This window comes from Physeter macrocephalus, chromosome 16 (genome assembly GCF_002837175.3).
Source record: "Physeter macrocephalus isolate SW-GA chromosome 16, ASM283717v5, whole genome shotgun sequence".
Taxonomy (NCBI): domain Eukaryota; kingdom Metazoa; phylum Chordata; class Mammalia; order Artiodactyla; family Physeteridae; genus Physeter; species Physeter macrocephalus.
This window is the reverse complement of record NC_041229.1, coordinates 40,356,325-40,367,374: the sequence shown is the minus strand read 5'-3', so window position 1 is coordinate 40,367,374 and position 11,050 is coordinate 40,356,325. Positions and strand designations below refer to the sequence as shown.

General features: G+C 39.4%; 1 protein-coding gene across 6 annotated transcripts in view; it reads left to right on the top strand.

Annotated features, from left to right (window-relative positions):
- The first annotated feature begins 1,158 nt into the window (after window positions 1-1,158).
- DEUP1 (deuterosome assembly protein 1) overlaps window positions 1,159-11,050 on the top strand; it is a 110,729-nt gene continuing 100,837 nt past the window's right edge. For 4 of the 6 annotated variants that reach the window (XM_055078695.1, XM_055078697.1, XM_055078693.1 and 1 more), the window contains exons 1-2: window positions 1,674-1,820; window positions 2,937-3,009. In XM_055078695.1, coding sequence (XP_054934670.1) covers window positions 2,963-3,009 — 47 coding nt within the window. In that variant the 5' untranslated portion in view covers window positions 1,674-1,820; window positions 2,937-2,962. Of the gene's footprint in view, window positions 1,238-1,673; window positions 1,821-2,936; window positions 3,010-11,050 lie in introns of those variants that run through there. The other 2 variants (XM_055078694.1, XM_055078698.1) reach the window with 2 other exon arrangements.

The window sequence follows — 11,050 nt, the reverse complement described above, 5'->3', positions numbered from 1 at the left end:
AGTATTTCTATTCTATATTGAAATTTTCTTTAAATCTGTCATAGTATGTGAACTCTCACATACCTATGCTTTGCAAGCCCTGCTCACATTCATTCCTTCTTGTGAAAATATGGCTTTAAATACATCTACAGTTAATTGTGCAAGATTCTGACTGCTAAAGAAACCTACTCAACCTTAATTTTTGGACAGATTTTGAAGAGCACTGGATTTGAAGTAAGATGATCTTGGTTCATATCTTGGCTGCACTTGAACTAGATGTATCCTCTTGGACAAATTTTTTTATTCTCTCTAAACCTTAGGTTCCTAATATGCTAAAAGCAGCTATAATAACACCTGTTACACTTGTGTTGCATGGTACATTTTGAGCATATAAGGAACAAATGAACATAAAAGTACTTACCAATGGTAAAGAGCTACACAGCGTGAGTGATATTGGGCATCCTGAAACTTCATTAAATTTCATTCCTAGTTCCATTTTCCCTTCCTGGGGCCAGAATAAATACATTGATCCACTCAGATCCTAATGACCTGAGTTACTTTACACAATTCATCTATGAAACTCAACTTGTCAAGAAACAGCAAATGGTTTTTTGAAATTCAGGTGGAATTTGGATGGAGGAATTGAGGTCAGTATTAAATCGATAGCCATATTAAAGTAGCAAATTAATGTTAATATTATGAAAGTGGAGTGCAAATAAAAGATTTTAAGAATTAGGAATTAATCGACTGAATGTATCGCAAGGAATTAATCGACTGAATGTATTGCAAGGAATTCTGTCCCTAAAATATATGCTAGAATATTTTCCAAATACAAAATCTAAGTGCTTAAAATATCACTCGTGGTATCAGTAGAAAAAAAATGAGTATATATATATGTGTGTGTGTGTGTGTGTGTGTGTGTGTGTACGTACAAGTATTTATGCATATATTCTTTCCTATCATTTCTTTGAAATCAGAACCATGAGACAGAGCTTCTGTCATCAATTATTCTTGGAATTTGGTGAAGAAAAGAAAGAATTTGGAATCAATCACTCTGAGTTCCGTCCGTGTTCCCCCACTTAGGAGGTATTTCCTTCTCCCTAAAAGGGAAAGCAACACTCTCTGCTCCGTCTAACTCGCAGAGTTGTTCTAAGGATCCAATGCGCTGGACGGGAAAGACAGGTACAGTTGCTGCTGAAAGCCCAGCTCTTCCTAGCTGGGGGACACTTTGGTGACTCGAAAGGCAGCTCTCTTTGCCGTAAGTCTATTTCTTTTTCGTATCATTTCAAACGTGGGTAAGAGGCGGGGAAGCCAGGGGGATTTAAGGAACCTGGATGCAGAACCCTCCCTCCCCCCAGCTGTTTACACTTTGTTCCGTCGTTATTTCGTTCATTCATTCGACAAATATTTCTCGGATCCCCGTCGAGTGCCGGACACTCTGCTAAGCAGTAGGAGCCACAGAGTGGACAGCACCCAGAATGTGGTCTCAGGGAGCCCTCCGTCTGTTGAGCAGACCCTAGACGCAGAACTGCAAGGCGGTGAGGTCCCGCGTAGCCCGGCAAGGCGCGCCAGCCACGGCCTCCCGCGGGTCAGCCCGCCGCGCCGCCGAGCCCATCCCCCACCTCAGACCCAGAAGCAGCGAGTTCGGCCGCGTCCCCATGGCAGCAAACGGCGGCTCTGCGGCGGCGGCGGGCCGGGAGCGAGAGGCCGTAACTGCCTCGGAGGCCTCGGAGGCCGCGCGGCGGGCGGCGGGGCCCCTCGGGGCGGGCCGGACTGGCGGTGGCCCCGGCGTTCCTACTCCCGGGGCTTCAGACCTCTCGGGAGAGCGCGGCGCGGCGCAGGTAACCCGCCTCGGACCCTCGACCTTCAGCCCAGCTTGCCCAAGAGGGGCGGGGGACCCCCAACAGACAGGCTGTTCCGCGGAGGCTGGCCTTGAACCCTCCCGGGGGGCACGGGCTGCGGGGCGGGTGGAGAGAGGCTCGGACTGACCCTTGTAGAATTCAGAACAGAGATTCTCCCTAAACTGGAAGGTCTGAGTTCTAGTTGTGTGGCTTTGGGCAAGTCACTTGGCTCGTCTGTGCCTCAGTTTCCCTGATGTTAAAGTAAGGGATTTGAGGACCTACAAAATGAAATTATTCATCTGAACGTACTGGTCAAGTTTTCATTTCCCATTCCTGCTACTCGCCCTTCGGCTCCACTCGCAATTCCAGGGTCTCTCTTTAATCCCTTTGATTTGAGAGGGACATGAGCCTGCCTGTCCTCCTCCTCTTTCTACCATCTTGAATGCTGTTTAACTTTTATTCAGAGGAGTCAAAGTCCTTTTCAATATTTGTCCATTTATCCTCATAGATTTTTTTTTCTTTTTAATTAAAACTACGTTGCTGGGAAAAACATTCCTTTTACTTTAGGAAGTACTAACATCCCTATTTTGTCAAAAGGGTGAGCAGGTGCCCACAGAGCCACTGAGAAATTGTAAGATTTCTATTTTTAGGCAATTTTAGGCTTTTTGTCCTAAATTTCATGGTATATTCATTCTAACTAAATCCAGACAGGACCAAAGAAAGAATCTACTCAAATAAAGGCAGACCTTTAGGGGAGCCACCAGGAAGAAAAGCTTGAGTAACTTCAGCTGGGACCCGTCTGGAGTAGGAATTGTTTTACTTATCTCATGTGCTGGCACTTTGCAAAGTACCTGGCACCAAGCTGTTGTTCATTGGATAGTGAATGTATGTTCACTTCAGTCAGTAGCATCTATTTCAACTCATCACTAAGCCAATGTCATAAATGCATGGGGCACACACACACATGCAAGTCTCTACGTTTTGTGGAACCAAGAGCTCCTACACTCAGAAAAACTCATGTAACAACATGGTTTGCCAGTAGGAAAATTTTCTTGTTTTATAGGTTAATAAACGTAAGCATTTTAGGAATCTAGATCATTTTTTTCCCCCTCACAGATTAAAAATCAAGAAATACAAACCAGATGCAGCAGTTTCTTGACATGGAGAACCAAGCCCATAATACAATGGAGTAAGTGCTGAGACATTTCTTTTTAATTACGTTGGTACTTAATTATGCCAAAAATCTCCCTGATGATATGTGAATTTTGAAATTTAGTATTAATAGAGGATGTACCAATTATTTTTGGTGAGGAGGTTGGGAGAAATTCAAGTGACTTTAATTAAGAATCTATAGTTTGAGTCTTTCCAGTTTTGACTATGGATCTGTAGTCAAAAATCACCATTTTCCAACTTTTAGTGAAATTTTCCAGTGTTCTGGGGTGGTGGATGCTCACATAGGCCTCATGTGCTCTTGGGTTTCCACAGTGCAGCAGCTCCTGGCCAGCTTGCTCCTTTGCTGCTGCATTGAGTGTCCAAGCATCCCTCCAGGCTTGCCCTTAAAGCTGAACTCAAAACGTAAACATAGCCTCAAAACAGATTTAGCTCCTCAAAACTGCAACAAGAACTGGATATTTTACCAAACGTTGCAGGAAGAGATAAGGAATAGAGTTTGTATGGCATTTGCCATTGTAAAAAATTAAATTCATTTTGACAAATGTCTGTCCTTCCCTGCCACCAGCACCCTAAAGGTTTCTCTTCCTACTGTTTCATTAGCCAACTGGCCACTGGCTGACCCTAGAGCTTAGGGAGTTGAGAGGGAGTGGAGAAAGTGGGAGAGGGATGGGGGGTAGGGGTGATAGTATAGTGCCTGATCTTGACTGTGACTGACTTTGGCACTAGCCAAACACTCCAGATATCTTACTTTCAGTTATTCTGCTCAGACTGTGACTTTGACATCAGGCTAAAGGAAAGCTGCACAAGTCTTAAACTTCTACTGCACACTCCTCCTTAGAACAGCCCTGCCAGGTATCATTCTCATTTTACAACTAACAAAATTGAGCATATTAGTTAGAGTATAGTCCAAGCTCTTGTGACAAAGAGACCCCCAAATACAGAGGTTTAAAAAAGATTGAAGTGTATTTCTGTTTCATCCACAAGACCAGGGCTGGTAGGGCAGCTCCGCCATTCTCACTACATGATTTCCAGCTCTGGGCCTGAAGTGATTGCTTCAGCTCCCACCATCATAACTGTGCTCCTGCCAGAGGGAAGGGGGAAGGGCAAGAGGAGAGAGTAAGACCGTTCCTCTTAGGAGTATGACCTGGAAGTGACAAGCCTCGCTTCTGTTCACTCCGCATTGGCCAGAACTTAGCCCCAAGGCAAGAGCTAGCTGCAAGGAAGGCTGAGAAATGCAGTCTCTAACTGGGCAGCCATATGGCCAGTTAAAGCTTAGAGGTACTATAATAAAAGGAAAAAGAATGGATATTGGTGACCAACTAGCAGCCTCTGTCACGTTGAGTTCAGAAAGGTAGAAAGAAAGAAAAATAAAGCAGGAACTTGGCCCAGAATACACAGCTGGTTTCTGGAGAAGGTAGGATTTGAATTCAGCAGATATGTCTGGCTCCAATCCCAGCATTTTGCTACATTAGAAATGGATGGCAAAAAGATGTGGGGAGTATCCTGCCTGGAATCCATAGCAGAGCCAGGATAGGGTTCTGGATTGAGCAGGTGGTAGGTCCCTGGTGTGAAGATGACACTAGGGCTAAGATGCAGATTGAAGGTCTTGAAGCTAAGGTTGGGTACCATATATCACTTCACTCCTGCAAATCTGAGGCCATGGAGACTGCTATTTCTCTTCATTCATTCTTTTGGAAAAAAGTATGGAGGACTGAATGTATGCCAGGCACAGCACTAAGCTCTCTGACTCATACAAAGACTATTAAGAAACAAACCTTAAAGAACTTAGTAGGGAGCCATAGAGCTCATTTGAGTACAATGTAATTACAAACCAGAAGTGAATGAGAATTACTGGAGGTTTCCATGAGAAAGCCACCACTTACCACAACAGACATGGGACCAGACCTTGTCGACCTTGGTCTCCAAAGAATGGAGAGCCAGGTTGGCTTTGCCTCTGTCCCATGCACTATTGAGAAATATGTAAAAATTTAGATCATGAAGATGATAAAACCTCACTCATCAGGGATTTGTTATATGCTTATCAAACCATGTCACCTATATACACAGTAATGATTTGTGGAGCAACCTTCATTTGACAAAGATTTCATTTATCTAAAGTCTACAGTGAGTCATTCATTGGTCTAAGCACCAGGAAGACAGCAGTTAACACACTAGAGACCGATCCTCCAAGGGATTTTTACGTTAGTGGGAGAGACAGTGGGAGATATCAACATGTTTCATATGTGATATGAAGAAGAATAAAGCAGGCTGAGGATGAAAATGGGGTGGTCAAACAAAGATTCCTGGTAAGGCAGCATTTGAGCAGAGCTTATGTCTGGGAGAAGAAGGTTCCAGACACGAAGAACAGAAAACACAAAGGCCTGAGGTGGGAGCTTTTACACAGAACATTTATGATGTGGGTGAGTCATGATTCTCAGACATCTAGGTTATAACAGGGTTTGATTTTTATTTATCCAAGATTTCTCCCAGTTATAGGTGTTTGTGCCATAATTATCAACCTAAACTCCTTCTAAATGAAACATTTATTTATTTATTTTTGTCATGTTTGGTGGGGTTTTTTTCTTGTTGTCTTTTATACATCTTTATTGGAGTATAACTGCTTCACAATGCTGTGCTAGTTTCTGTTGTACAACAAAGAGAATCAGCCAAGTTTGTCCTTTTTGTTTTCAGAGTGTATGCCCAGAACATAAATAACTATAGAATGAATAAATAATCTACTTTTATTGGACTTTTTAAGAGAACCATGTCTACATTTTACTTTGTTTTATTCATGAGTTTCTACTCTTTGTCCTTTTATGTTTTATTTTACTTATCCTGTTCTGATTTTTGAGTTGAAAAATATGATTCAGTTATTTTCATGATTTCTGGATTTCATGATTTCTTTAAATAATACAAGCATTTAAAGGTAAAGTTCCTCTTGGGCTCAACTTTGCTGCAGGCCGTAGAATTAGTGTTCCCACTCTCATTTTCTAAATTGTCTATTATTTCAGCTTTGATTTCCTCTTTGACTCAAGAGATATTTGGGAGATGTAACTTCTGGGGGTGGGGTTTAATTATCTTTTTATTATTACTTTCTTTTTTTTTTTTATTATTACTTTCTAATTCCCCTACATCCATGGTCATAAAATATGACCTATATGATAGTTCAGTTTCATTAAGATTATTCTTATGATTTGTTACATGATCAACTTTTATTAATGTCCTTTAGGCATTGAAAACAAATGAATATTCTCTTTTGCTTAAGAAAAAAGGTTAAAAAGTTATACATATATAGCCAAACTGTTTGTTATTTAAATTATTATGTTTAAATTATGCTTTTCAAATCCATTATTACCTTTTTGTCTGTTTGATCTGTCACATTTTAAGAAAGATCTTTACTATAATTGTAATTTTTGTCCAATTCTTCTTTTATTTCAGGCAGTTTTTATTTTATATATCCAGTGTTCTGTTGCTCAATATATTGAGGTTCATGGATGTTATATCTTCGTGGTATATTATATGGTTTAGCTTTATAGAATGTCTCACAAGTATAAGTGAGTGATTTTTATTTGAATTCTACTTTGCCTGATATTGATATTGCCATCTCTGCTTTCTTCTTAATTTGCATTAGTCTGTAATAGCCTTCTTCATCCCTTTTATAAAGGAAAAAATTCAGTCTTTTCATTCCTTTGTAGGGAAAAACCCAGTTCTTCCCTACTGTGTCTTTCTTCCCTGTGTGTCTCCTTTACCTTCACAGAGAACACTTCACTTCTGGTCACCAAATGTGTGGAGGTTTTTTCCCCCACCAGGCAGTTCTCTGGGACACCAGCTGGGTGTCCTGCAATTCAACTCAGTTCTGACACTGTCTACCCAGAGACAGCATCAGATCCCACAGGTTGAGGGCTTAGTCCCACAGGACTGCTCACCACCCTCTTCAGCTCCAGTTGCAAGCCCAGGTTGTCACCTGTGCTTCTGACCAACCAGTTACATATCAGAGGTTCCAATAGCCCCTCCTGGGATTTGATTAATTTGCTACAGTAGCTCACAGACTAGGGAAAACGCTTATCTTTAAACTCTTACTTTCATCCAGCTTATTAAAGGATACAGATGAGCATCCAGATGGAAAGGATGCATAGCGCAAGGTATATGGGAAGTGGCATGCCACTCTCCCAGCTCCTCCACCTGGTCACCAACCCAGAAGCTCTCCAAACCCCATACTTTGGGGATTTTTATGGAGGCTTCATCACGTAGGCATGATTAATCATTAACTCCATTTTCAGACCATCTCCCTACACAAGAGAATGGAGGGGGGAGAGGAGGGGCTGAAAATTCCAAGTTTCTAATCATGACTTGGTCTTTCTGGTGACCAGCCCTCATCCAGGAGTCATCTAGGAACCTGCCCAAAATTGCCTCATTAGAACAAAAGACACTCCTATCACCCAGGAAATTACTAAGGTTTCAGGAACCAAGGTCTAAGACCAATATTAGAGCAAGAGATGCCCCTAGAGTTCTTATCACTTAGGAAATTACAAGGGTTTTAGAAACTTTGTGCCAGGAACCGGGGGCAGAGACCAATATATATTTTCTATTCTCTCATACCCTTGTTTTCAATATTTTTTTAATATCATATTGTGTCTCTTATAAGTAGCATATAGTTAGATTAATGTATATATATATACCTCAATTGGAATGTCTTTGCCACTAAAAGGAGGATTTTATGATCATTAATATATTAACATTTGACCCTTTTTGCTTTGCCAACATTTGCTGGTCTTATCTAGTTTTCTTTTTCTTCTTTTTCTCTTAGAAGTTCTACATCCTATTTTATAAGTTTTTAATTTACATTTTTTACAAATATTTTAAATTTGGATTTCTAGTCTGGCTTCCTGAAATTTTAGTGTAACTTTGACCTCCCTCAACCCTATATAAGACTTCACCTTTAGTACTGTTTTTGCTTCTGCATTCTCTTACTTCACCTCCAAGAAATAATCTGGATTTCTAGTCCTGATTTCTATTAATTTATATATAAATGATTATATATAGGATAATGTTAACTATTTTATTCCTCTTTTAAGAATCCTCTTCAACAGCTGTAAATTTGATTGCATCGCTTATTACTATTATATAAAATTTTCCCTGTTCTTAATTTAAATTATTTAAAATTCATTTTTAATTTGACTGAAGTACTGCCTTAGGTAATCTTTTGATAAAAATGAACATAGGTAGTGTACTTCTTAACTTTTTTCATGTCCAAATGTCTTCTTTTTACCCTTACACAGGAACTCTGTAACAGTCATTACTCCCATGGTCTTGAAGTGTGGCGTGTTGAAAATGGAAAGTCCAATGCCAGTCTCATTCTCTCCTTCAGGTTTTGTTATCCCTTTCTTTTTTTTTTTCTTATCTGGAGGCTTATGTGATTTCTTTTTTATCCTTGGAATTTACAAATTTACCAAGATAACTTTCTAGGTATAGATCCTTTCTCAATAATCCTTCACAGCATTTGGTGAACACTTTTATTACTGAAGATTCAAATCTCTTCAGCTCAGTGAAATTTTATTCTATTCCTTTGATTAATAATTCTCCACCATCGTGTTTCAATCTACTAGAATGCCTACATCTTTTTCTTTTTTCTCATAATTTCCATCATTGTCTTTTTTGTTCTATGTTCTGGAGGAATTCCTTGCATTTTCTCATTTTTATTTCAGCAGTGATTACATTCTGGTTTTTTATTGCTTCTCTTGAGATCTTTAGTATTGACAACCATGTTTTTATTTCCAATACTTCTTTTTTGTATGTTTATTTCATTGTTCCTTTTACATAGTAAATTGCTTTTCTTTATCAATGCAATACACCCTTTGACTCGTTAAAAATATGAATAAGAAGTGTTTGAAATTATCTCTTGCTTCTTATATTAACTCCTTTACAGTCAGTCATTCTGTGGGTGTGGCTCTGGTATATTTCTCCACATCCTTCAATTTGTGCCTCTTTCCAAACCCCAACAATTACTCCACGGCGCTGCCTTTCTCCCAGCCTCTGCTACTATAGAAGAGAAACCAATTAGGTTTTCCAGAGAAATCATTCCACCAACTACAGTGCAGCTACAGCTCCCTAAGGGCTCAGTATAAGCACCATCCAATGTGCTGTGCAGTCTAATATATTTAAGATTATTAAAGCTTATGTTTAATAAACTTATCTCTGAAGGTCATTTCTAAATAGGAATTCCACAAATGCATTGAGCAGTGCTAAGGTCAATAAAACACAGAGAGTCCCAAAATTTCTGAATTCTGGAGTGATGTTTTGAAAAATGTCATTTTCCTTGTACAATATAAGTGGATGCACATATGATGGATTTTTTTATTTAAAATATCTTTTCTAACTGAAAAACAATATTTATCCAGATTTTCCTTTACTTAGTTACTCATGTATGTAATTTAAAAAGTCGTTTGGTTCTTTGTCACTGTTACCAAGAAACAGCAATCTCCTATTCCTGCTCCAGTTTTCCACTCCCGAAAGGCAACCACTTTCATTTCTTTTGGCTGATCCTTTTGATATTTATCTCCATATCTCTAAAGAACATGCTTACATTGCTACTTCTTGATTTTTCGGTTTTGGTCACCTCGTCATCCCTGCTATACGCACACACACACCCCATTCCTCCATTCTCTCCATACACCATAATTTTGGTTGGATCAATGTTCTGTTTGCCTTGTTATGACTTTATAAATACCTCTACCTTTATAAATACTCTTCACCTCTGAGCCATATAGTATACTGTGATTACTTTTCCTTTCCTGCACGTTTTGTTTTTCCTGGAGCTAATACCTCTAGTATCTTAATTAAAAATTTTTTGAAGTTTTCTTCTTTCTGCATAATTTTCTTCAAACAATGTCTTTCTGTTTGTATTTGACCTCGCTGTGTGAACTGCTTTCCTCAGATGTCTGTGATCTCTGACTGCTTGCTGCTATTTAAGAGTAATGGCATCAGAAGCTGATGGGAAGATCCAGTGTACATGGGCAGGGCTTGTTGATAGTGGTCTTCACTGTCTGATTATCAGGGTAGTCTCTTTCCTTTGTCTCAGGCTGATCAGTTTCCAGAGAACGTGATTCAAAATTCTCCTGCTTACAGGGTATAAGTTGGGCAGCCAGCATTCACCTCGTACTTCCAGAAATATCTAGTGGGTTGCTTCTTGGCTTTTTCCAATACCAGCTCCCATTTTTTTGTCCTATAGGTTTAACCTTGTAGGTTAAAAATATTCCTTTGCTTTATTTTAGTAGGATTTGGGAAGGGAGCAAAATTTGTATGTTCATCCGTCTTCAACCAAAAGTCTCATTTTCTCTACTGAATCATTTACTCTTTATTCTGTGACTTATATCATAGTAGTTGATCTCGTTCATAGAATCTTGTCAGATCCTTCCTAAAAATCTAGGTACTGCTACATGATCTACCAAAATTTTTTTATCTTCTGTGAAAGTCATATTTTCAAAGACCAAGGCAGATGAATATTAAAGCACATTCTCACATCTGAATTCAGAAAAATCCTTTAAAGGAGTACTCTTCTATGTATACAACTTTCTTTTTTTTATTTTAACGTTTTTATTGGTGTATAATTGCTTTACAATGGTGTGTTAGTTTCTGCTTTATAACAAAGTGAATCAGTTATACATATACATATATCCCCATATCTCTTCCCTCTTGCATCTCCCTCCCTCCACCCTCCCTATTGAACCCTTCTAGCTGGTCACAAAGCACCAAGCTGATTTCTCTGTGTTATGCGACTGCTTCCCACTAGCTATCTGTTTTACATTTGATAGTGTATATATGTCCATATGTACACTACCACTCTCTCACTTTGTCCCAGGTTACCCTTCCCCCTCCCCGTGTCCTCAAGTCCATTCCCTAGTAGGTCTATGTCTTTATTCCCATCTTGCCCCTAGGTTCTTCATGACCATTTATTTATTTATTTATTTATTTAGATTCCATATATATATGTTAGCGTACGGTATTTGTTTTTCTCTTTCTGACTTACTTCACTCTGTATGACAGACTCTAGGTCCATC